Genomic DNA, 27,163 nt, shown 5'->3' with positions numbered 1-27,163 from the left:
TAATGGTGCCAAGTAGCCCTTCATTTCAACACAACCATGAAAATTTGTTGGGCCTAATGGGGGCAGACAGAAATGCTTTTAAGAGTCACTTTTCACTTTATGCCCAGAAAAATGTTTTTATTATTTAAAAATGTTTATTTCCAGAGAGAAAGGGAGAGAATCCCAAGCAGGCTCTGCAGTGTCAGCACAGAGCCTGTCATGGGGCTCAATCCCATAAAGTTATTACCTGAGCTGGAACCAAGAGTTGGATGCTTAACCGACTGAGCCACCCAGGTCCCCCCAGAAAAATGTTTTAAATGGAGACATCCACTGTGTTTACACTGGAGTTAGGACTTTAGTTCTGTTTTCACCTTTTATTGGGAATACAAGGGAACATTACAGTTTCAGATCATTAAATAAACAAATGCGGTGATATACTATCGACAACCATCACGACGTGAATTCTGTGAGTAAGTAGTTTCCCAATTCGAGGGAAAGGGAGAACCACATTACTCAGCCACCAGAGGGTTTTGGCTTCAGCTTGGGCTGGAAAGAGTGCCAGTCCCGGTCAACCAACCATGATCTTCGCCACAGCAAACTGGTATCTCCAATTTTTCAAACTAATTGTAGGAAGAAAGAGTAACTCCAGACTGACCTATAAATTGATCTGGATTGCTACTAAAGTGTCCTCCATTCACAAGTTGGCAAATCTTCAGAGTGACTGTTGGAGCAAGGAGCCTTTCATGTGCTCCCAGTTATTATAGAGTGCGTAGAGGCTGGTAAGCGTCAGTCCTGCTAGCCCACCTCGTGCTGCCCCTCGAAAACCACCTGGGAAAGGAAAAGAAAACAAAAACAAAACAGCCTTGTATTACACAGTGTCCTAGCAGCAAAGGATTAAATAATGTTATCATGAAATTGAGGCACACGATTTGTTTATATGTAAATATTCCATCTCAAACAGAAGTCCTAAAGTTAATACAAGAAACCAAGACAGGTTCAAGAGAAACATCCCTAAATCACCAGTTTAATACTCATTCACAACCATTTTTTCTTTTAATTTTACAATTTGTAGCTAAGATCATGAGCATTAATAATTTGATTTTTCTCAATCTCACTTGTTCCCACACTTCAGACAAGATCTCATGCATATTATTGAAGTCCCAAACAAAGCAATAATTTCCCGTTAGTCATACTGTTTAGAACCCACAAGCCCCACCAATTGATTTACAGCTATAATATAAACAAGGTGACACCCTCTTTGGAAACAGTCTTAACATTATCTTTGGACTCTGGACAGGTCCTCTGTTAACTTTGAAGACTCAAGAAGTGGTGATAAGATGGCTATAATCAAGCTTCGAGTTAGGTACTGACACCCCCACCCCCCTCCTCCATTCCTACACTGATATATCAGACAATCTACAATTAATGAGCAATAAGGCACCGAGCAGCATTATACTTACTGAAAAACAACCCAAGGATTAGACTTTGAACTGTTTTTGCTTAACAAAACAATTTTTTTCATGTGAAAAAAGATTAGCAATATGGATTACACTTGAAATGCAAAAACAAAAACATTTTCATCAGTTACCTGAAAACAGTCCCCAAGTCTAGTAAGAGGACTAGGGGCACCGAAATAAGCTTTTAAGAAATAACTTGATGTTCTATGGTTTTACAAACAAGTTGATACCATAAATGTCAGGAAGCCCACATTGTACCAATGGAGTATTCATTTTAAGTCCTGTGTTAGGAAGGCAAAGGTGGAACGGAGCTGTGGTCCTGTGATTACCTTCCTAGAGGCCCTCTGGGTACAAACCAGTAAATTCTGTGAAATTCAGTGATGTTGCTGAGTTAGAACACTTCAGACCAAGCATTCCTGCAATGAATGTCCTGCCAGATGGCTTCAGCCGATAGATTAAAGGGCCACTCCCTTCAGGATCCTCTCTAGTCTGAAGATGTCTGATAGCTGACCTGTGTAGGCTTCCAACATGAAGTGCCCTAATTATCTCTCTTAGACAGAAGCTGCAGGCATCATCTACAAACAGCTGTCAAATACGGCGGAGGGGGGGTGGGGTGAGGGGTGGGGGGGATGGGGAGGAGAGGTCAGAAACAATTAAAAAAAAAATTAAATGGGAGCTCTCTCCTTGAATCCCACATCATCTCTTGCTATGTTTAGACTAAGTATGGCAGTTGGATTTTGCCCCTGTATTCAATGCCGCTGGAAAATTATAAATGTAATATACACTCAACCTGCTATCAAAAACAATCTACCCAGTTTAATAAAAATCTACTTCATGTCTTTGACTAGTAAGTCAACAAAAAGTTCTAGGGGCTGAAAGTAAACTATAATTAGGTCAAATGACTGAAACGAGGAAAATAAACTATGAAGCACAGGAGAATAAATGATATTTGCAACAGCATCAGTATGGCTCAGTTATTAAATCTAAACTTTGTGTGTAATGAGGATTCTTTCGAGCAGGTTATATAGTACTCCATTCTGAGTCGACACAAAAGAAAGGTGGTCTCACTGCTGTTTATTAGCAGAAAAATGATGCAGGGCAGATAACTGAAAGCACAATGATTTTGCAGATGTTTTCCTGGGACTAAACACTGAAAACTCCCCTAGATCTTTAGTTGATTACAGATCCACTGGGCTCTGAACTCTGCCCACTGGTTTGGAAATAGCTGTAAACTGTTCCTTACGGTTGGTCCTTTGCTTTGAGTGTCCTAATTTCTACTTTTGGAAGGATTTTCACATTAGTTCTTAGCTATCAAATAAAGAGCCTCCCTGGGCAGAGGCACTAGGGGTAACATAATGAAACTGTGAACTACAAGACTAAGACCTTAGGGACATCAGTGGCACATTAAGTGTCTCTTATGATCCCCCAGAAAGCTTTCTACTTTCTGACCAAAATGAAACTTAGTTCAAACAAGTCACTTTAAAAAAATTTTTTTAAATGTTTATTCATTTTTGAGAGACAGCACGAGTTGGGGAGAGGCAGAGAGGGAGACACGTAATCTGAAGCAGGCTCCAGCCTCTGAGCTGTCAGCACAGAGCCTGATGCGGCGCTCAAACTCACGAACTATGAGATCATGACCTGAGCCAAAGTCCAACACTGAATCGACTGAGCCACCCAGGCGCCCCAAAATGTCACTTCTTTGAAGGCTAGAAAAAAGTTATTTCCACCAAGTAGACGCTAAACATAGGCAGTGTTTGACTTACTAAGCACAGCTAATTCTGATTGAAGGATAGCCTCTTACCACACACCAAGCCATGTTTTAGTTTTAACTTTCTATTAATTCCAGTGTTTTCCAACTGGTTGTGTTAAACATTTGAGGGTCTTGCCTTTAGGCTTTCTGTAACCAACTTTTGCCCAACTAAGCACAGGAAGTTGATTAGCAAATATTCTTGCTTTGAGCAAGAAGGCCAACGGTCAATGTCTATAAAGCAAAACAAATGTGAGCCAGGTGTTTCAGTTTTACCTTCTATCTTTTTGGTCCTTACACAACTCTTCCAGAAAGGACAAATACTATCTCTTTTAAACATAGGAAAATAAGGCCCAGAATACTTAAGTACCTTGTTTGTGGGGTATAGAGCTGGATAGTGTAGAGCTAACATACTGAACTGACAATTACTTTAGAGCAGGGATCAGAATATTTTTCTTACAGTGGCCAGAAAGTACATATTTTAGGCTTTCATGGCCCAAAGGCTATTATGTAGATACTTATATAACCACTTAAAATGTAACTACAGTCAACTCTTAACAACGTGTGGGGTTAGGGATGTGACCCCCTCGCCCTGCACAGTCAAAAATCCAAGTACAATTTCTGAGTCCTCCCAAAACTTAACTACTAATGCCTGCTGTTGACTGGAAGCCTTACTGAGAACGTAAACAGTTGATCAGTAAGTATTTTATATGTTATGTGAATTATGTATTACAATCTTACAATAAAGCAAGCTAGAGAAAAGAATGTTACTAAGAAAATCTCAAGACAAAACACATTATTTATAGTACTGTGCTGATCAAAGAAAACTTTGTACAGTTCAACCTCACGGAGTTCAAAGGTCAACCATATTTAAAAACATAAAACATATTCTTAGCCTCAAGACAGTGAACAGACAGGGATTTGGCCAGCAGGTGTTCTTGGCCCCTGTTTTAGAGGAACTGCCTTATTTACACACTGTCATGGCTATTAAATACTTTCCAAAATTTTATTGAATTTATTTTAAAAATTGAGATAAAGCATATATAAAAGTTACCATTTTAATAGTATAGTTCAGTAGCACTAGGTTTTCTGGGATTGTTGTGCTATCATCACCCCATCCATCTCCAAAGAACTGTTTCCATGTTGCAAAACTGAAACTCTGTACCCATTGAACAGTGTCTCCCCACTCCACCCTTGTAATCTAATGCCTAATTTTTATTTATTATTTAAAAAAATTTTTAAGTGTTTATTTATTTTTAAGGAGGACAGAGCATGAGTAGGGGAGGGGCAGAGAGAGAGAGGGAGACACAGAATTTGAACCAGGCTCCAGGCTCTGACCTGTCAGCACAGAGCTGGACATAGGACTCACACTCATCAACCATGAGATCATGACCTGAGCCAAAGTCAGATGCTTAACCAACTGAGCGACCCAGGCGCCCCAAATACCTCATTTTTATTATGTTGATAAAGGTCTTTGCTCACTTTCACTTTTTATTAAAGTAGTCCATATAAACAATTTAAAAAGTGCTAAAAGATTTTAGTGATACACAACAATGTGGCACACTCACCATCCTCACCCTAATTTCTATTTCCAAAGGCAACTACTTTCATTCTCTGCTCTTTATCTTGTTTCTAAAAAACATAACTATCTTGCTAGTTCTTGATTTTTCAATCTTACTTTTTGCCTATTGACTTCATACCAGGAAAACTGTGTTAAGCCTTCTAAGAATGGTATAAAATGTGCTTATGGTAGGAGGTAAGTCACTTTCTATAGGTGATTTCATTTACGAGTCTATGAAGGGAATACTGGTTGCTCTCGTATTATAGACAAATTCAGACAAGTTACTCTCTTGGTGTAGCTGTTTAGTGACCTAGTGCTGGTCAAGTCAAACCCATTTGACGCCAAAGCCCATTGTCTTTTTCACCATCCTGAATCGCCTCCAAGATAGATTAAAAAGAAAAAAAAAAAAAAAAAAAGAAATCTGGACTTCAAGCTGTATTACAAAGCTGTAATCATCAAGACAGTATGGTACTGGCACAAGAACAGATACTCAGATCAATGGAACAGAATACAGAACCCAGAAATGGACCCACAAACATATTGCCAACTAATCTTTGACAAAGCAGGAAAGAATATCCACTGGAATAAAGAGTCTCTTCAGCAAGTGGTGCTGGGAAAACTGGACAGCGACATGCAGAAGAATGAACCTGGACCACTGTCTTACACCAGACACAAAAATAAACTCAAAATGGATGAAAGACCTAAATGTAAGACAGGAAGCCACCAAAATCCTCCAGGAGAAAGCAGGCAAAAACCTCTTTGACCTCAGCTGCAGCAACTTCTTACTCAACACGTTCTCTGGCGGCGAGGGAAACAAAAGGAAAAATAAACTATTGGGACCTCATCAAAATAAAAATTTTCTGCACAGTGAAGGAAACAATCAGGAATACTATAAGGCAACCGATGGAATGGGAGATTTTTGCAAAGAAGATAAAGGGTTAGTATCCAAAATCTATAAAGAACTTATCAAACTCAAAAAGCAAATAATCCAGTGAAGAGATGGGCAAAGACATGAATAGACACTTCTCCAATGAAGACATCCAGATGGCCAACCGACACATGAAAAAATGCTCAACGTTATTCATCATCAGGGAAATACAAATCAAAACCACAAAGAGATACCACCTCACACCTGTCAGAATGGCTAACATGAACAACTCAGGCAACAGCAGGTGTTGGTGAGGATGTGGAGAAAGAGGATCTCTTTTGCACTGCTGGTGGGAATGCAAACTGGTGCAGCCGCTCTGGAAAACAGTATGGAGGTTCCTCAAAAAATTAAAAATAGAACTACCCTATGACCCAGCAATTGCACTACTAGGTATTTATCCAAGCGATACAGGGATGCTGTTTCGAAGAGGCACATGCACCCCAATGTTTATAGCAGCACTATCAACAATAGCCAAAGTATGGAGAGAGCCCAAATGTTCACTGATGAACAGATAAAGAAAATGTGGTGTATGTATATACATATATATATATATATAAAATGAAGTATTACTCAGCAATGAAAAAGAATGAAATCGTGCCAATTGCAACTACATGAATGGATCTAGAGGGTATTATGCTAAGTGAAATTAGAGAAAGACAAATATCATATGACTTCACTCATATGAGGACTTTAAGATACAAAACAAGATGAACACAAGGGAAGGGAAGCAAAAAAAAAAAACAGGGAGGGGGACAAAAACATAAGAGACTCTTAAATATGGAGAAGAACAGAGGATTATTGGAGGGGTTGTGGAGGGGAGGATGGCCTAATGGGTAAGGGGCATTAAAAAAATCTACTCCTGAAATCACTGTTGTACTATATGCTAACTAACTTGGATGCAAATTAAAAAAATAAATACAAATTAAAAAAAAACAAAACAAAACTAAATAAAGTTCAATCACTGCCCCCCTCCCCCCCAAAAAAGGAAATCTATTGAAAGAGGTATTAACAATTGAACTGGGCCTTATGGATGGATTGGATTTCAAATTTACATATTTGGTCATATAACATACACAAGAACAGTGTGGGAGAAAGGTCTGAAAATGGGAGAGGATTAGAGCAAGGAAGGCTAGGATGAGAAGTTTAAATTTAGGCTGAAACACAGTGTGTCATCATCAAAGGTTTTTGAAAAGTGATTACTAGAATTAGAACCATACTGGAAGATAAACCAGAAATAGTGGATAAGACAGACTGAAGGTAGAAGCCCAAAGTCAAAAATGGCTAATGAAAAATACTGCTGCAGAAGTTCAGCCTTGTGAGAAAAGGCAACTCAAGTGCTAGGTAGTGAACTTCACAAATGATGAAGTGAAGGGACACAGAAGAGAAGGGCAGAAACCAAAGGTGACTCGGAACACTAGAACAGACGTTTCCTGCCTCCCTATTTTTTTTCTTTGTTAGAGTGGAAGCAGTACGTGTGACTGTCACAGCAGAGCAGCTGACATTCGGGCTTTCCTCAGGACCACCTCCACCCCACTGGTCCCTTCCTAGCAACCCAGGTTCTTCCATGCAAGCATTCAATTATCTCTGCTGTTTTTGCCTCCCCATATTACTGTCCTCTTAGGATGATTTTTCCCACCAGATTCTTCATCTTTTTGGTTGCTTTCCTGTGGTGGTTATGGTGGTCCAGACCCCTTTTTTGTGTGTATGCCTTAGTATGCTGTAGGATAAATTGCTGAGCAAAGATCTACAAATTTAAAATATTAATAACTAATGTCGACTGCTTTGCTTACCTCTGTCAATATTAGGTGTCACTTCCCCTCTGGTAAACATCAGTTACCTATCATCACTTTTTAAAAGATACTTGGTGAAAAATATTATCTTAATGGTTTATTTTGCTTTACCCTGGTTGCCTGTAAGATTTAGTGACTTCTATTGTTTAGTGGTGATTTGTATTTTTCCCTGAAGTGTTCTGTCAATACTTACTCCATTTTTTAATTGGATTGTTGGTTTAAGTGATCTGTCGAAATGTTTTATATATTACAGCCCTATGCCTGTAATATATGTTACATCTGTCTTAATTTACTGGAAGAATACTGCTGCCAGTAACAGAAATAAAGAAATCATCAAAAAAGTATGGTTAGCATATACAGTTTAATTCTGAAGGCCTGGAACCTATTGATAAATAGTACCTTTTAACAATAATAAGCCCTACATTTACTTATTATGATGAAATGGATTTGTAGGTCTTTTTAACTTTTATTTAGTTTGCTTTTCTAAGATGACTTTCTTATGGAAGGCATAGAATGAAAAGGTCAGGGGCTTTTTGTGAGGGGAAAGGGGGGACCCATATCTTTTGGTTGCTGATGCCTTGTTTCTGAAGATTAGTGACCAGGCCTTTTAAACACTAGTCCTAAGCTTATGAACAAGAGCAAAACTACAGCTGTTCTTGTTCTGATAGAATACTGTTTATTACTAAACAGCTTTTCACATGCCACAGAAAATCTAATGACCGTCTGAATACCCTCTGAAAAATATTTAAACTCATTAAACATTGGATTTAAACTAAAATCATCCCATCAGAAATATTCCTTTAAATTAGCCTCCTTTTGTTCTGACAACTACCCATTTTCTCATGTATTTTTCCCCATGATTTTTCTTTCCACGAAAGTAGCTCCAAATCTAAGTTGAGTTATACTACTTTAATTTCAAACTTCCTCTTTTTTAATTTCCATTGTTGAAGAGTTGGAAATATTTTTGGTCAGCAGGAATTAGCCATTCCCTAAATGTAAACTTGTGTCTTTAACAGTTTGGGCTGGCTCTAGACCAAAAGAGTGTCTCACCCCTTTTCTAAATCCCTGAATCTAGAAGCTGAAGTTGTATCTGTATTCCTACCACACAAAATTCCTAATTCTGTGCTCTGTCTTAGGGTTATTTTAAACCAGAAATCAATGAAAGATACTGCTCTGCTTTTGTATACTGATTCTGATGTGCTGAGCTAAATTTAAATTGTTCGGCCAGGAAACTATGAGCTAACGTTGGAATTCTGGGTCAGATACTTCATCTATGTTTCACAATTGCAATGGAAAATGAAATCTACATGTCACCTGACCTAGAATCAATTTGTTTTTGCTTTTTTTCTTCTGAGCCAAGAACTTTCTCTTTCATAATTTAAGCTGAAGGTGTCCCACCCTGTGTTATAAATGCTATGACTGCAAGGAAGTCCCGGACACAGATAGCTAGGCTCCCATGTCTTTCGATATCAAGAATTCAGCCTTTTCTATCTTTTAAATATGCGTAATATGTCTTAAGATGGTAATTCAGTACATTCTTATATTCAGGGATGCCCTCAGCAGAGGAAATGCCACAGCGGCTTACCCTGAGTAAGAAGTCAGGGACTAGTGGTACTGAGGTAGAACTTCAGTGCCCATCAACTGGTGTAACAGCAGCTCCCACTCAACCCCAGCCATTTGCCAACACAAATAATGTAAGCTTGGTATCTTCCATTTATTCAAAAGAAGCTGGAATTCCATATTTTTATGTGAAATCGGTTTCTCAAATATTAATTTCATCTTTTGTAAGCATAGTTTGGGCCAAGTAAACTCTTGCTGAGTGAACCCTTGTGCTGCAGTTAAAGTTTTAAATTCTTTTGTCTGACCCTAAAGATTTTCAATGTGGAGTATTTTTTTAAATTACTCTAATATCTAAATATTTTAAAGTTTATTTATTTTGAGAGAGAGCAAGCAAGCACATGCACATGAGTTGGGGACAGAGAGAGAGGGAGGATGAATCCCTAGCAAGTTCTGCACTACCAGCATGAAGCCTGACGTGGGTCTTGAATCCATGAACTATGCGTTCATGACCTGAGCCAAAATCAAGAGTCGGACACTCAACTGACTGAGCCACCCAGATGCCCCAGTATTTTTAACACGATTTTTCTATGTCAAGGTAACATCTTCATGGACATAAAAGGTATGTAATGTCTTAATCCACCTGGGAGCTCTGTTTACATGAGTACATGCACACAAGTAAGAAGTACTGTGAGCTCTTAGGGATAAAATTCCAAATGTGATCCATTTTCTTTCTTTTTTTTTTTTAACGTTTATTTTTGAGACAGAGAGAGACAGAGCATGAACGGGGGAGGGTCAGAGAGAGAGGGAGACACAGAATCTGAAACAGGCTCCAGGCTCTGAGCTGTCAGCATAGAGCCCGATGCGGGGCTCGAACTCACGGACTGCGAGATCATGACCTGAGCCGAAGTCAGTCGCCCAACCGACTGAGCCACCCAGGCACCCCAAATGTGATCCATTTTCAATACAGAAAAAACCTCTTACTCTCAGATATATCAGGAAATCTTGGATTCCATAACCCTGTTGAGACTTCTCTTTCTAGCAAAAATGGCTACCTGAAATTTTGATGGAGGAATTTCTAAAAAGAATTAGCTCAGTTAATCAAGTGTCTAATGTCTAAAAAATCAAACAAAAGTAATTTTCAGAGGCATGAGTATAAGTAGCTTAATTAAGCCATTTAAAGCAGAAATGTGATAAAAAAAATTTGGGCCCATCACTAGTTAGGACCTTTTGAAAGAGGTCCTCTTAATACTGTGCTTATCTATAAAACTGGGGTGTGATGATTATCAGTTCAGTTTTAAATAAAATAAGTCCTATATATATATCTCAACTTTTACTTTTTTGAGAGAGACTGCATGTGTGAGCAGTGGGGGGGGGGGGGGAGGTTGCGGGGGGGGCGGCGGGAGTGTTGGGGGCGGCAGAGGATCTGAAGCAGGCTCTGTGCTGACAGCAGTGAGTCTGATGTGAGGCTCAAACTCACTGACCGTGAGATCATGACCTAAACCAAAGCTGGAGGCTCAACCGAGTCACCGGGGCACTTCTTAATAAGTTATATTAAGTGCTTATAACTGGGGGTATAACACAGTGAATGCTAATTTCTTTTCCATCTTAGAGAAGGATTTGATATTTGATATTCACTCAGGTCATTTTGATTCAACTCTTAGGGTTCTATTTTTTCAAAATCGAATGGTTCACCTATGTTCATAGGAGCATTATTCATAGTAGTCAAAGATGGAGGCAATCCAAGTATCCACTGACTGATGAATGGATAAAGAAAATGTGGTATATATGTAAAACAGAGTATTATTCATCTTTGAAAAAGAAGGAAATTCTGAAACATGCTATAACATGGATGAACCTTGATGATATTATGCCAAAAGAAATAAGCCAGTCACAAGAAGACAAATGCAGTATTATTATTCCTTACATGAAATATCTAAAATACTCAGAGTTGAAATTCATAGTTAGAAAGCAGCATGGTAGTTGCCAAGGGCTAAAGGATGGGGAAAATGATGTTGGATACAGAGTTTCAGTTTTGCAAGATGAAGAAAAGTTCTGGAGTTAGATGAAGGTAATGCTCCACAACAACATAAATATACTTAACATTACTAAACTTACACTTAAAGATGGTTCAGATGGCCAATTTTATGTTTCGTGTACTTTATCAAAATAAAAAAACAAAAACAAAACCCCAAACACCCATGAGGTTTTAGAGAACACTCCATTACACTGCAAAAAATGTGTTAAGTGTGCTCTGAAATCTGTGGATACTTCATTTTCAAAGCATACTTCAAAGTGTATTCAGAGATAGCTCTTCATTCAACAGTACCTACCTGTACATTTATACAACATGCCTGTCATGGTTCCAGCTGCTACTGTGTTAAGGTCATCTTCTGCACCTCGTGTTTTCTCAATGATGACACCAAATGCACTATAGAGCAAAGCTACAGGGGAAATGGACTGATTACTAATAAAGTTATTGGAAGTCAGTAAAGCAATTATATTTAGATAAATCTATCTTACAGACATTCTATAAGCATTCAAAGATATAAAAGAATGATCACTAGAACAGTATTTGTAACAGCAAAAGCTTGTAAATAAAATGCCCATCAAAGCGGATAGACCCAGAAAGGGACTTTCCATATAATGGAATAATACATACTCCGAACAAAAAGTAGGAAAAACTATATTCATTAGCCTGTAAAGCGGGCACATGTGTGTACAACTCAGGATATACAAAGAAAATTTTTGAAGAGCTTCAGAAGAAACACCAATAGTAGTTAATTACAAAAAGTTCCATTTTTCTTGGAATCTCAGGAAAAATATTTAAAATTTTCACTTATATTTTATTCTTAATAGCTATACTTTGAATTTAGAAACAAAAACACATGCATTTCTATTCTAAGAGAAATGTTAACTTAAAAAAAAATTGAGGTTTGGTTCTGGCACAGGCAAAAACTGTAACACTAGCTTTATTTAGTTTTAACAAGATGTTCCCCAAAACTATCTATCTCTTGTACCTGTAAAGATTCCTACTAATCCTTTTCCTTACCTTTCTCGAAACTATGCTTTATTTGACCCTTCAATGTTACACCAAACTCAGCCTTACAACCCTTCTGTTGTGATATTCTTATATTTCTATAAAGGCTCTTCTTACCCTTTCAACTTATTTAATTGAAACTGAACTTCTATTACATCAGAAACATACAAAGCAACTGGCCATCCCAGTTTTCCTAGGACTGAGACTTGCCTGCAATGCTAAAACTAAGAAAGTCCTTGGGCAGAGCAGGATGGCTTTTCACTCTGGAGATATATAAGCAACCAAACAGGAACAAAGGAGGGTGACTGTGTATGGGGTGGGGGCAAAGAGGACATGAGTAGCATATGGAGGCAATAATTTACTAGGATCTCAAATGTCAATCTGACCTTACAGTGTGAAAGTGTACTGCTTCCAAATCCCACAACAAAGCTAGGCTATTATTCTTTCACAACAGATGCTTTTTCTATTTTTTCAATGAGATACCTAAAATTTCCCTTACTTAATCTGCCACAATTAAAAGATTTTCAGACTTTCAACCAAGTTACAAAGAAATTTTTGGTTCTTAGAGCATAAGTACCACAGGTACATTTATTATATGCTATGAATAATCAAGAGAGTCAAATATTCATACATAGTATAATATGAAAGCATTTGGTCCTAAATCCTACTAAATTACCCCTTGCTCAGAACTGCAAATGTTTTCATTATCTACAAAGGCCCTATAACACCTCTGAAAATTCAGTCTGGGAAACCTACTTAGGTAAACAGAATGCTGAATAGGCTATTAGGAAAACATAGCAAAAGGGTTGCATTAATCTGTATCTTACTACAGGGCCTTGAACCTTTCTTAACATACAAAGGCATTTGACTTGGACCTGAATTATGTGGACTCCATATCTACCTAAAACATGGGTTGGTATCTTGCTTGGACAGGACAGTATGTAATATCTAAAAAGACTTAAAACACTGAAAAATGGTATTAGCATCTGGAATTATTGTTATGTTGTTCATGGTCTTTTCCTTAGTATTACCTACATTACTCATCAGAGTAGATTCAAATACAATTTTTAATATCCTAGGGCCAGAATTTTGGCAGGTCAAATTGTTCATGATACATATATATCCTTTGCATTAATGATTTATTATTAAGTGAGATCTCTACTTACCCAGAGAACCTAGAGTATTAGCCCAAAGTGCCCCTTGCCTAGTCACCATGTTCAAAATCCTACCAGGGCAGAAAGAGAAAGAATCTGTACTTAGAATCATTATTTCTCCAGCACTTTGAAAAACCATAATTGTAGCTATTTACAATGTATAAACCCAACACTCAGGTATTCTTAATTTTATTTTTTTAAAAAACGTTTATTTATTTTGAGAGAGGGAGAGAAGTACATCCGTGCGAGTGGAGGAGGGGCAGAGAGGGAGAGAGTGAAGGGCCTCAATCTCATGAACCATGAGATCATGACCTGAAAAGGAAATCAAGAGTTGGATGCTTAACCAACTGAGCCACCCAGGTGTCCCCAGGGTTTTCTTAATTTTAAAAGATACCTTAATACTTCCTTAGAATTTAGTAAGGCTGGGGCGCCTGGGTGGCGCAGTCGGTTAAGCGTCCGACTTCAGCCAGGTCACGATCTCGCGGTCCGGGAGTTCGAGCCCCGCGTCAGGCTCTGGGCTGATGGCTCAGAGCCTGGAGCCAGTTTCTGATTCTGTGTCTCCCTCTCTCTCTGCCCCTCCCCCGTTCATGCTCTGCCTCTCTCTGTCCCAAAAATAAATAAACGTTGAAAAAAAAAAATTAAAAAAAAAAAAAAAAAAAGAATTTAGTAAGGTTGGCTTTTACTTTATACAAATATAAATGAAGGTTAAACTTCCAACATTTTTGGGCAATGAGTAAGGAAAATTATTATTATTAAAAATAAATATAAATCAAATATAGAAAAGCTTTGAATGATAGCCTAGAATGTATTTTATAGAGAAGTTTACAGTAATTGATCCACATTAAAAAAAGAAAAAGACCATTCTAATGGATAATCTAGCTTACAATTAAATTTTTTTGGAGGAAGAATATACTCAAGATATTAAATAGAATCAAAGCGTGAACTGTTACAGAATACAGCAGAATTACAGGGAAGTATTCAAAGAGAAGGAAAAAACCATCTAATTAGAATATGTGGAGAAAGCACATGCTGTGTCTGCTCCCAGACTAGAACTAAGCGGCCCAAGTGAACGCTTAGCACACTCTCAAGGAAGCACAGTTCTGCCTCACACCAGTGCCAGGCGCCACCAGAACAGTGACAGAGGCAACTGGAGGAAAAAGACAGGACTTTCCTCTCCCAGCAGTGTAACACCATCACAGGAATGGTTCTATCCGGACAGCTGACTACTGCTGGAAATTATGAAATTGTAATAACAAAGAATGAAAAAACTCATTTAATGGAGTTAGAGAACTCATTTAAATTAATGCCCAATAACAACAATTTGTATTATCTCTAAAGGCTGTTTAACACTGCAAATTGGTGAAATTCTTTGGTATGCAATTTGGGCAATATATCTCCACTTACTGGGCCCTTACCAACTTTAATCACCTCTTAATAACCCTTAAAGGCAGAAGGTAGAAAAAAATTTACCTAAGACCAAAAAATAGTATATAATGGAACTAGACTTTGAAGCTATATAGATCTGTCTGGACCCAAACCCTGTCCTTTCAATTTTTACAGGCTGTCTCCTATTTTAAATGTTTGTTTATTTTTGAGAGCAAGAGTGCACAAGGGAGGGACAGAGAACCTGAGGCAGGGCCTGAACTCAGGAACCATGAGATCCTGACCTGAATCAAGGTCGGAGGTTTAACCCTGAGGCTGTCTCCTATTTTAAATGCTTCCTACCCAGGAATATCAGAATGGTTACATAAAAAGTAATACAGAAGATTTAAAAAATCTGATCTAAAAATTGCAAATGTGACTCTCTCCCTGCACCCCCTGCCCAAACAATACTGTCACTGTTTTAAGAGACAAAGGTTATCTTTTCTAGGAGAACTTCACCTTCAAATTGGTATTTAAAAAACTTTTTTGGGGCGCCTGGGTGGCGCAGTTGGTTAAGCGTCCGACTTCAGCCAGGTCACGATCTCGCGGTCCGGGAGTTTGAGCCCCGCGTTGGGCTCTGGGCTGATGGCTCACAGCCTGGAGCCTGTTTCCGATTCTGTGTCTCCCTCTCTCTCTGCCCCTCCCCCATTCATGCTCTGTCTCTCTCTGTCCCAAAAATAAATAAAAAACGTTAATAAAAAAAAAAATTAAAAAAAAAAAACTTTTTTTAACATTTGTTCATTATTGAGAGGCAGAGACAGAGACAGAGCACGAGCATGGGAGGGGCAGAGAGAGGGGGAGACATAGAATCTGAAGCAGGCTCCAGGCTCTGAGCAAGTGGTCAGCACAGAGCCTGATGTAGGGCTCGAACCCGCAAACTGTGAGATCATGACCAGAGCCAAAGTCGGACACCTAACCGACTAAGCCACCCAGGTGCCGCATCTTCAAATTGGTATTTCATGGTATGTTAGGGATTTGCTTCAAAGTAATATGTGAGGGGAGAATGAGATGGTGCATAACTGGTCCCAATCCTGGTTGGTTGACTGTTGAGGAGAGGTTATGGTTCATGGGTCTTCACTATACTACTGTTTATTTCTGTACATTTTCAAAATTCTCCATAACACAAAAAAGTAAAAAAAAAAAAAAAAATTGGAGTAAGGGACAAATATTAATATAAATGTAAAAATATACAAGGATCTGGCCTAGTAAAGCAAGATCCACAGTAACAGGAATATGAAAAACTTGACAAGCCTTCAGGATTCCCAAGGTCTAATTCTAGCACACCTGCTGCCATCTGCTGGCTAAACAATATATAAAGAAGATAAAGCTTAATGTGTCCTGAACCAAGACCAGGAGCCATCGAATACATACTGTGTGACTCCACTCATATATTATTTAGGGAATATCTACATGGACTGGTCACGTTTATTTTTTAGGCAGGGTGAAGATGTACTACTTTCCATTTTCCACAAACTTCAATTTCCTGAGAAGATTCAGAAACTACTACTAAGTTTTAAGAATTTCATGATAACTTTGCGTTAGCCCTCCATTTTAGAAATTGAGAGTAAAATCAATAAAAAGTTCAATTGGAATGAGAGCAGATCCAGCAATCACTCTTACGTGCTTATTTACTATCATGTCCTATGGTTCTGCAGGCCCTCAAACTATCCAAATAATGTACTAGCAATTCAACAACCTGAAAAGCATGTTATGTAGAACTGCAGAATGAAAAAGGTGTAGAAGTTAGGATAGGGTAGCACCAGCTAATTGAGGGACACTGACTCAAAAATCACTCCTTTAAAAACCTTAGTCTCACTAACTTGATTCCTTAGTTTCTTTTATTTTCAGTAAGAAAATAAAAAAATTGATCAAAACATATGTCAATACTCTAAACATGTGTCATCTCAAGGCTGTGTTCATCAAGCCAACAAAGTAGTTTAATATTCAAATATCACTACATTAGATGATTACATAAGACTTACTGTACGTTTCTTGGTTTGGACCAGGGCATATTCTGGGTTTCCTTCAATCCTAGCCGTAGGCCGTTCATTGCTCCAAATGCAGCCCCTAGTAAATCACAGTAACAATTCATCCAAATAATGCAGCTTTGTATTAAAAAACAACTGCACTTCTGATTCTTTTTTACTTTTTAATAGGCAAAGATAAACAAAAATAATGATTTATTGTTATTATTTTTAAAGATCTTATTTTTAAGTAATCTCTACACCCAATGTGGGGCTCGAACTTACAACCTCAAGATCCAGAGTCACATGCTCTACTGACTGAACCAGCCAGGTGCCCCTAAATAATGATTCTTTAAAACCCTGAAACCAGTATTTGAACTGCTTTGGATTTTAAACACTTTTAAAAAGATGAGAGGGGCGCCTGGGTGGCGCAGTCGGTTAAGCGTCCGACTTCAGCCAGGTCATGATCTCGCAGTCTGTGAGTTCAAGCCCCGCGTCGGGCTCTGGGCTGATGGCTCAGAGCCTGGAGCCTGTTTCCGGTTCTGTGTCTCCCTCTCTCTCTGCCCCTCCCCCGTTCATGCTCTGTCTCTCTCTGTCCCAAAAATAAATAAACGTTGAAAAAAAAAAAAAAAAAGATGAGAGAGACAGCAAGTGTGCAATTAGGGGAGAGGGGCAGAGGGAGAGACAGAATCTTAAGCAGATTCCAGGCTCAGCACAGAGTCCAATGCAGGGCTCAATCTCATGATCCTGGGATCATGACCTGAGCCCAGTCAGATGCTCAACTGACTCAGCCACCCAGTCGCTCCGGATTTTAAGCATTTTTGACTATGTGGATTGAGGACACTGAAAAAAAAAATTATCATACCCACCTGTCATGCAACATCCTCCAATGGTAAAGAATGCCAGTTCAAATCTACCCCGGGTTTTATTAGCTCCAGTCGGTAAAATAAACTCATCTGTATCCTAAAAAGGTAATAATGAAAACTGAGTTGAGCTCCCCTCAAGACCCAGTACTTGCAAAATGTTTCCTCATTTGTCAAAGTAGTTTTTCACAAAAAGTAAACCCTTAAATTAACTAAAACCCAACTATACTTAGTCAAACCAAAATAAAACTTTGTGCAATAGCAACCCCTATATCAAAGTGGAATGAAATATACAACATATACAATTATACTCATTAGTTCTTAGGAGGCTTAGTTCTTAGGAACTAAGTTTCTAAGTTCTTAGGAACTTAGTTTCTCAATGTAAGTCTGACAGATTGTAATCAATTTAATTTACCTTACTTAATGATGAATATGAAGTAACAGTGCTAGAGAGTTTAGGAAGCACAGCTCTAGAGAAAGGGAAACTGAAAGGTATGACAAGTCACAGGTTACTGGATTGAAACAAACCAGCGTGGAAAAAGAGAGCAACTCTCATTCTGTAGCTACTATTTATTATCAAGCACAATTTACCATGTGTAAAACCAAATGAAATAAGAGAAAGGGCAGAAACTATAAAAGCACAAAAGTTTGGATCAGTTATGCAAGGGCAAAATTACCTTCCTAATAATTCCTTTTTAAAATTTTATTTATATTTATACATTAAATGTTTGTTTATTTTTGAAATAATAAAGCAAGGGAGGGGCAGAGAACCCGATGTGGGGCTCAAACCCACGAACCATGAGATCATGAACTGAGCTGAAGTCATGTTTAACCAACTGAGACACCCGGGTACCCTTAATTCTCCTTTGTTTTTAAGTTTTCTTTTTTACATATTTTGAAAGAAAGAGAGATGCACGTGTACAAGCGGAGTGGGGGGGGACAGAGAATGAGTATGAGTGGGAGAGAGAGAATTCCAAGCGGGCTCTGCACTGTCAGCATAGAGCGTGAAGCAGGGCTCAATCCCACAAACTGTGAGATCATGACCTGAGCTGAAACCAACAGTGGGACACTTAACTGATGGAGACACCCAGGTGCCCCTTAATAAATAATTTTTAACTCTTTGGGGGAGCATATATTCTTTTGATAATCTTTGAAAGCCATCGTCTCTCTTTCCAGTAAATGCATACACAAACTTGATACGAATGCTGAGTCACTCAAAAATCCCAAGTTGAAAATGCTACTGTAAGAGTATATGATTGATTCTATAATATACTCTTAAAAAAGGTTTATTTTGAGAGAAGGAGGGAGGGAGGGAGGGAGGAAGAGGGAGAAGGGGGGGAGAGAGAGAGAGAGAGAGAGAGAGAGAGAGAGAGAGGGAATTCAAGTGGGGAAGGGGCAGAGAGAGAGGGAGACACAGAATCTGAAGCAGGCTCCAGGCTTTCAGCTGTCAGCAGAGCCTGACGTGGGGCTTGAACTCCCGAGCTGTGAGAATATGACCTGAAATGAAGTCAGATGCTTAACCAACTGAGCCACCCAGGCGCCCCATGATTCTATAATATACTCTTATAAAGAACACATTCAATACATAATTGCCAAACTTTCTATACAAAAATGGTTAAAATACTGCTGGCAACTTGCTAACAAGGAAACATCCCTTTACCAAATATGGAACTTCAGTGAGCTACAGCTCTGCACTGGCTTTTTATTTCTGGCTTGTGCATACATTCTCAGCAAAAAATGCACAAATAAGCAAGCACAGCTACTCTCATCACACAAATGGTCTGGTGGGCAACAACAAACAAACTCTGAAGAGATCCTAGGTTATTACACAGTTTTGTGAATTTTGGGTGCTTCTTGACCTTATTAATGACTGAGTTTTAAATTGTGTTTCTGGAGGGGTGCCTGGGTGGCTCTGTCGGTTAAGCGCCTGACTCTTGGTTTTGGCTCAGATCATGATCTCATGGTTCATTAGTTTGAGCCCCATGTCGGGCTCTTCGCTGTCAGTGCAGAGCCTACTTGGGATTCTCTCTCTCTTTCTCTCTCTGACCCTCCCCGGCTCAGGCTCTCTCTCTCTCTAAATAAGTAATTAAACTTAAAAAATAAAAATAAGTTGTGCTTCTGGCTTGAGGTTTTTAGAAATGCCATGTGATTTAATGAGATACATATTTCTTCAATCCAGAAATGGATCATGTATTACAAACAGGAAACTAAGAAAACGGTCAGGATGGACATTAATAAGCACAAGTGCATGTCATCTCCAACTCACTCTTTGCTAGGGTCAACTGGGATAAAAGTACTATGAGGATGAAGGCAAATGTACATCAATTCACACCCAGAGCCACCTGGAAACAATCTGATGCTTAATTGTCACCGGGGCTTATTAATCTCAACTGTGTCATATAACAAAACTTTCCAAAGATATTTTGAGGGAGGGGACACTAGCCAAATTATATTAATCTCATAAAATTAAGGCTTTTGGTTTCTATAAAAATAGGATTAACAGTTTATGATGTTATAGAAAAAAGACTTCTGCAAACCAAATTTAAACTGCAAAAAATAACCACTTACCAAGGCTGATCTCAAAGTATCTTTATACAATGTATGTAGGGAAGATACACTGAAAAGTTCAAGTTCAACTTGTGCTGCTGACAGGGTAGGACACTAGCACCACTAAAAGATCACCAATACCATTGTTTACTACCACAGAAAAGAAACAAATCCAAGGATGGGCACCAGTGTACCTGATAAAATAGGTGGCTGAGATTATGTGAAATATTTATATTTCAACTGCATGTTAGAAATATTCAAATTCTTGTTTTTTGAAAAAATATTATTTATTATTTATTTTTGAGAGAGAGCGAGCGAGCGCGAACAGGGGAGAGGGAGAGAGAGGGAGACACTGAATCCAAAGCAGGCTCCAGGCTCTGAGCTGTTAGCACAAAGCCAGACACAGGGCACGAACCCATGAACTGTGAGACCATGATCTGAGCCAAAGTTGGACGCTTAACTGACTGAGCCACGCAGGCATCCCCAAATTCTCTCTTTTTTTTTTTTTTTTTAACATTTATTTATTTTTGAGACAGAGAGAGACAGAGCATGAACAGGGGAGGGTCAGAGAGAGGGAGACACAGAATATGAAACAGGCTCCAGGCTCTGAGCTGTCAGCACAGAGCCCGACGCGGGGCTCGAACTCACAGCCCTCACGGACCGCGAGATCATGACCTGAGCTGAAGTCGGCCGCTTAACCGACTGAGCCACCTAGGCGCCCCAAATTCTCCTTGTTTATACTGGATGTTCATCTGGCCTAACAAAGAGGAAGACTATTTACTTAATATAATATTTAACGTATTGGCGAGGATGCAAAAGTGGTGACAACACAAATCAATAGTAAGAGAAACCACAAATGGTGCCTCAAATAAGAGCTGTTGCCAAAAATCAGTATATGGTGAGTTCACAAGTAGTACTTAACATGTCTGTCTTTCAAAAGTATGGAAAAATGTTCCACAAAATGCAACTTACTTAAGGTACAGTTTTTAAATTTAGGCTTTCCATGGTTTTTATAAAAACAGACAATGAGACGAGAAAACTTTTTCAATTCTGAAGTCCCTCTAACATTGGAATGGGAGATGTCACTACAAATGTGAGTGATTAAGCAAGAATCACAATTTCTTTAAAATACAGAATTTTCTTTGATGTCTAACCTTTTTGGCCCTGCCTAGCAATGCAGGGTCCCAATGTTACTGTATTTTTAAATGGAGCTACAGTATAACCTTTAAGCTTAAATCCAACATTTAAGCAAACTACATTTGATTAGTTTTGAAATTTTGAGTAAAATACTGAGAGGTACTTTTGAAATAAAAGCAATAAACCTACAGTGTAGATAATATTTGACAAACACTTCCAGCAAAAACAAACAAATTTTAAACAAGCCCTAATCAACTTGCTTCTATTCAAAACACACTCAACAAGAGATGCCTGAGTGGCTCAGCTAAGCTTCTGACTTCGGCTCAGGTCATGATCTTGCAGTGAGTTCAAGCCCCATGTTGGGCTCTGTGCTGTCAGCTCAGAGCCTGGAGCCTGCTTCAGATTCTGTGTCTCCCTCTCTCTCTGCCCCTCCCCTGTTCGCATTCTGTCTCTCAAAAATAAACATTAAAAAAAAAAAAAAAAAAAAAACCACACTCAACAAGAAATTCAAAGGTCAAATATTTAGTGTTTCATCTTGAAGCAAAAAGTCCTAACCATTACTCTTAAAACCCACCCAATTTATGGATATATAATTCATATACCATATAATTCACCTAAAGTGTATAATTCAGTGGTTTTGAGTTTTTAGTATATTCACAATTGTACAACAAAGACTATAATCAGTTTCAGAGCATTTTCATTACCCCAAAAAGAACCTCATACCTGTTAGCAGTCATTCTCCATCTATCCCCTACCCTGGGCAGCCACTACTCAATTTGCTTTCTGTCTCTTTATGTTTATCAGTAGTGGACATTTCATATAAATAGAATCATACAGTATGTGGTCTTTTATGACTGGCTTCTTTTTAGTAAGTTTACAAGGTTCACCCATGTTGTAGCAAGCATCATTACTGCATTCTTTTTTTATTGCTACAGAATATCTCCTTGCATGGAGATGCCACATTTTGTTTATCCATTCTTAACTTGGATATTTGGATTGTGTCTACTTCTTGACTATTTAGAATAAAGCTGATATGAGCATTCATGTATAATTTGTTGTGTGGACATATGTTTTCAGTTCTCTTGGGTATATATCTATGAGTGGAATTACTGGGTCATACAGTAACCCTACTTTTAATATTTTGAGAAACTGTGAGACTATTTCCAAAGCAGCTAGTTCAATTTACACTTCTACCAGTAGTGCATGAAGGTCCAATTTCTCCACATCCTTACTAACATCAGTTATTGCCTGTGTTTCTAACTATAGCTATAGCAGGTGTGAAGTGGTATCTCACTTTGTTTTTGTGATTTGCATTTCTCTAGTAAGTGATATGGAACATGCTTCATGTGATTATTGAACATTTGTGTATCTTCTTGGAGAAATGTCTGTTCAGATCTTTTACCCACTTTTAAACTTCTTATAAATGAGTTTTAAGAGTTTTCTAAAAAATTACATATTCTTGATTTAAGTCCTTATCAAATATTAAATGATTTACAGTTATGTTCTTTCAGTTTGTGAACTGTCTTTTCCTTATTCTTAAGTGTGTAGTCTGGAGTAGAAAAATTTTAAATTTTTATTAAAACCAATTTATCAGTTGTTTTCAGTAACTTATTCTTTTGGTGTCATGTCTAAGAAATCAATGCCTAATTTATTTTTTAGAAGTTTTTATTTATTTATTTTGAGAAAGAGCGTGCATGTGAGGGGCAGAGAGAGAGAGAGAGAGAGAGAGAGAGAGAATACCAAGCAGGCTCTGCATTCAGCAAGGAGGCCGACATGGGGCTTGATCCAATTACCCTGAGATCATGAACTGAGCTGATATCAAGAGTTGGATGCTCAACAGACTGAGTCACCCAGATGGCTCCAGTAATCGCTTTAAATATAAATGGATCAAACTCTGTAAACAAAGGTCATAAGATCAGCACAATGGATAAAAATACCATGATCCAACTACACTGAGGTTTACTTTAGTTCCAAAAACAAAGAGGTCCAAAGTGAAATGACAGAAAAAGATTATTCCAGGCAAATAATAACCAAAAGAGAACAGGGTGAACATATGAGTATCAGAAAATATAGATTTTACATAATAATAAAAGGTCATAAAAATATTAAGAAGTTTCAATGCAGTAAAAAGATTAAATTATAAACATATCTAGTAAGAGACCATTAAAATACATTAAATATAAAATGACGGAATTAAAGGTAGAAATAGAAATTTCTACACTAAGAACTGGAAACTTCAATAATCTATTTTCAATAACAGATAGCAAACATTATAACCAGACAGAAGGTAGTAAGAAAATAAGGACTTAACACAATAAATCAAACAGCAAACAGATCTAACAGACATATACAAAACACTCTGCCGAACAATAATAGCACAGATATATGTCTCAAGTGCATGTGGGACATCTTCCAAGATAGATCATGTAAGGACACAAATTAAGTTTCAAAAGATTTTAAAAGATATCATAGAGAGTATCCTCTCCAGCCACAACAGTAGGAGTTAGAAATCAGTAACAGAAAGAAAACTGAAAAATTTACAAATTCATGGAAATTAAATAACACACCCTTTACTTAAGAGATGAATAAAAAAGAAAACGACATGTCAAAATTTATGAGATCCGATGAAATGTAAAATGGTATAGCTGCAATTCCTCAGAAAATAATAAAATTTCCCTAAGATCCAGCGATTTTACATCTGGATATGTAACTAAAAGAATTAAAAGGAGAGTTGGGAAAAGACATTTGTACACATTAGTGTAATGTTCACATCAACAGTAGCTAAAATACAGGAGCCATCCAAGTGTCCAGGAACAGATGAATGGATAAGCAAAATGGAATATTATTCAATTAAATATTATCCAGCCTAAAAAAGGAGAAATTCTGACATAAGCTATAATATAGATGAAACTTGAGAACATTATGTTAAATGAAATAATCCAATCACAAAAGACAAATACGGTACGATTCCACTTATTTGGGGTACTTAGAGTATCAAAAACAGAAAGCAGAAGGGTAGTTTCCATGGGATGGGTGGGAGGGAGGGTGGAATGAAGTTATTTTTTTAACAGGCATAGTTTGTTTTACATGATGAAACGGGTTATATATATGGTAGGTGGTAATTGTTGCCTAATCTTATAAATGCATTTGGTAACATTGAACAGTACACTTAAAAATGGGTCAGATGGTAAATTTTATGTTAGTATACTTTACAAATGTTTAAATAGGGAGAAAAAACACACCTTGAACCTCAAAAACCCTTTAAAGGGATAGTATCAGGGAGACGCAAGCCAAATCCCCAGAGTTTCAGAACAAAGAAAAAAGGTGGATGGAGACCAGAGTTGGTGCCTCCAGAAGTATGTATCGTATATCTAGTTAGCGTAAGAAACTTTTTTTTTTAAACAGTAAGATAACACACCAAACTAGTAAATTCATAAAAGGACTAGTCTTAATCTTACCTGCACGAGATAACGTGGATCCACATTTAAATAAGGAGACAGAGGGTTCATACCAGTCACTAGAGAGAAAACAAAGCATATTGCAATGAAATTCTAAAAAGTTATTTCATTTAGTGTTAATTACACTGTTTCGTTTTCCAATTTTGATTTATAGGCTCACTTGAATATGAAAATTTCTCCTTTTCTATGCTCATCCTGTCTGGCAGTTTTGAGGCTGCCTCCTCCTGAGGTCCTGAATACCAAACCATGCCTTACACTAGGAAAATGGTATGAGTTCAGGCTGTCATACCAAGAAGATATTGGCAATAATGTGGATTAAATAATCAAAGTAGCAGGAAGCATAGCCAAGGTCAATTATAAAGCTAATTTCTCTCTACTTTGCTACAAGGATGCTTGACGTCTATACAAATTGCAAAATAAGACTGACAAGAGACCAATCAATTCCATGAGAAAAACAGTGCTTGGGTTATGTGTTGTATATAAATATTTTAAGGCAGTTCCTTCAGCAGTATTGACAGCTGCTGACAGAGTAGATTTGCTGTGGCAGTGTAGAGGGTTCTCGGGTTATCACCATAGGCATGGGGGTCATAACAAAAGAAAATGGAAATTTACAGACAGCCACACTTGAATCCCACTAACTTTGATGACAGAAACATATGTCAATCAGCTTTCTCATATTTTAAATTTAATCCTTGAATCCTGTGCACCTCAGTTGACTGCTCACAATCTATGAAATACTCAAGTCTTCTCATCAATATGAATTCTATATTCAGTATCTTGAACTTCGTTACTTACCACCATCCTTATTGCTACCATCTTAGTCCAACCATTAAAGCTCACCTAGACTACTGTAACAATCTCCTACTTAAATGGACTCCTCACTTGCTCTAATCCCTTCAATTTACTTCCGATATAGCAACTAAAGTGATTTTTTTAAGAAAAGGAAATCAGCCTTAATGGCTTCCATTCACACTTGTAATCAAATCCAAACTTCCTACCATGGTTTACAAAACACTGCATTAGTGGTCATTCCTTGCCCTCCTCATCTCATTATCTCCTACTACTCCAACTCCCTTGCAACTCTATAGACACACTGGCCCATCATTTGTTCCTTAAACATGCCAACTTTGTTTTTTCTCAGGGCATTTGGACTATTTTCCCTTGTACACCTGCCTCACCTCCGATCTATACTATATTCAGGTCACAGCTCAAATGTCAACACCCTCTAGTTGCATTCTCTGACCCACTCTCAAACGGCATCCTGCTCCCATCACCATCTCATGACCCGGTTTTGATGGCTTTATGTACACTTAAACATATAACTGAAATGTGTTCATTTGTGTTACTTGGCTCAGTTCACTGAACGCAGCAGTCATCTAACTGTTGGCAGTCCTCTATCCAGAAAAGTCGTTGGTTGATCCCAGGTGTGCTCAGTGAACGGCGTTCATCCCTCCATTTCTCAATTTACCTTCAAATCTTAATCAAATTAACGTAACAATGTTTGGTCACATTTGGTAGTGCCCTCTGTACTCCAAAACTCAGACCTCCGAAGACGTATGTGTAAAATGCGTTCCAGATTCAGTTTTGGCAGAGGTGACACTGGGCTCTTTTGTTCTTGAGCATAAAGTACCTGGAGAATCAGAACAAGTTCTGTTCATCCATTTGAACACCCACAAAGTCACAGACATCTGGAATACATATTCACAGGATTGAAAGGGCACAGGTAGGACATTCATGCTTCTGCACTTTCGATCTTGCATATTTCCTTTCCTAAAATTAACTTTTTTTCTTCAAGTCCGTAAGTGACTTTTAAAGCGCAGCTCGCTTCTCAGCTCCTCCCGCAGGCTCGACTCCCGTTTCTTTCTTGGCTATTTGCACTATTAAATGTTTTGCCCTGACGGCTACTGTGTGGTTTCGAAACACAGAACTTTGTGTTTGAAAAGTTATTTACAGACTCGTTGTTTGGAATGCATTTACTTGCAGACCTGGGCTCTCCTCTTAATCTAGAGCCAAGCACACAGACCAACGTACAAGGAATGTGCGGGAGGAAAAATGAGGCACCGTGCTTGGATATAAAAAGAACATGCAACATCTCCTGAGTCCAGGTCACCCAAACGGAACTTCTCGGGGATCCGTGGCTCCAAAAACTGGTTCAATCTTGAAAGAGGCAGCGCAAACACACTAACCCCACCACTGGTACTAAGATTGTGAACGTCAGCCCCCAAAAAGGAACAGTACACGCTACACATCTGGCGGAGTCGCAAGAACCGCTGAGAAATGTTCACAACCTAGGCCCGATACTCACGCGGGACGCCGGCCAGATCCGCGTGCGAGTAACCTGCCCCACCGGCTCCGAAAAAGCCGGCCAACCCCCCTGTAGTTTTGTTCCCGCTTCCCCCGCCGCTCTCCATGATGTTGCAGCAAACCGCCCGTCTGCTCTTCCCTGACACCTGAGGCTGGGTTCTTCTGCTGGGCCGTTGCTCCCCAGTAACAGCGGGGAGACCCGCGTTACCACTGCCTCCTTCACACGGTGACCTTCCGGGAGCCGGTACGCGCTAA

The 27,163-nt window shown here is 38.5% G+C and overlaps 1 protein-coding gene and 1 non-coding gene across 4 annotated transcripts; both read right to left on the bottom strand.

The window, feature by feature from the left end:
- Positions 1–338: 338 nt before the first annotated feature.
- Positions 339–27,163, bottom strand: LOC122492979 (mitochondrial import inner membrane translocase subunit Tim23). Of its 3 annotated transcripts, none has more exons than XM_043596862.1 (7): positions 26,910–27,163; positions 24,605–24,663; positions 17,469–17,562; positions 16,618–16,702; positions 13,226–13,284; positions 11,353–11,463; positions 339–807 (listed from the first exon to the last, which is right to left on the bottom strand). In XM_043596862.1, the coding sequence occupies exons 1-7, from the start codon at positions 27,013–27,015 to the stop codon at positions 692–694; spliced, it is 630 nt and encodes a 209-aa protein (XP_043452797.1). In that variant the 5' UTR covers positions 27,016–27,163; the 3' UTR covers positions 339–691. The 3 variants fall into 3 exon arrangements, with proteins under 3 accessions (XP_043452797.1, XP_043452796.1, XP_043452798.1); XM_043596861.1 differs by lacking the exon at positions 26,910–27,163 and adding an exon at positions 26,235–26,832; XM_043596863.1 differs by lacking the exon at positions 26,910–27,163 and adding an exon at positions 26,073–26,172.
- Positions 14,244–14,447, bottom strand: LOC122493615. The gene has a single exon (XR_006299971.1). It is a non-coding gene; the product is annotated as a small nucleolar RNA SNORA74 (small nucleolar RNA).

This window comes from Prionailurus bengalensis, chromosome D2 (genome assembly GCF_016509475.1).
Source record: "Prionailurus bengalensis isolate Pbe53 chromosome D2, Fcat_Pben_1.1_paternal_pri, whole genome shotgun sequence".
NCBI classification, from domain to species: Eukaryota; Metazoa; Chordata; class Mammalia; order Carnivora; family Felidae; genus Prionailurus; species Prionailurus bengalensis.
Note: the sequence above shows the minus strand (reverse complement) of the source record. Positions and strands in the feature narration are given on the sequence as shown.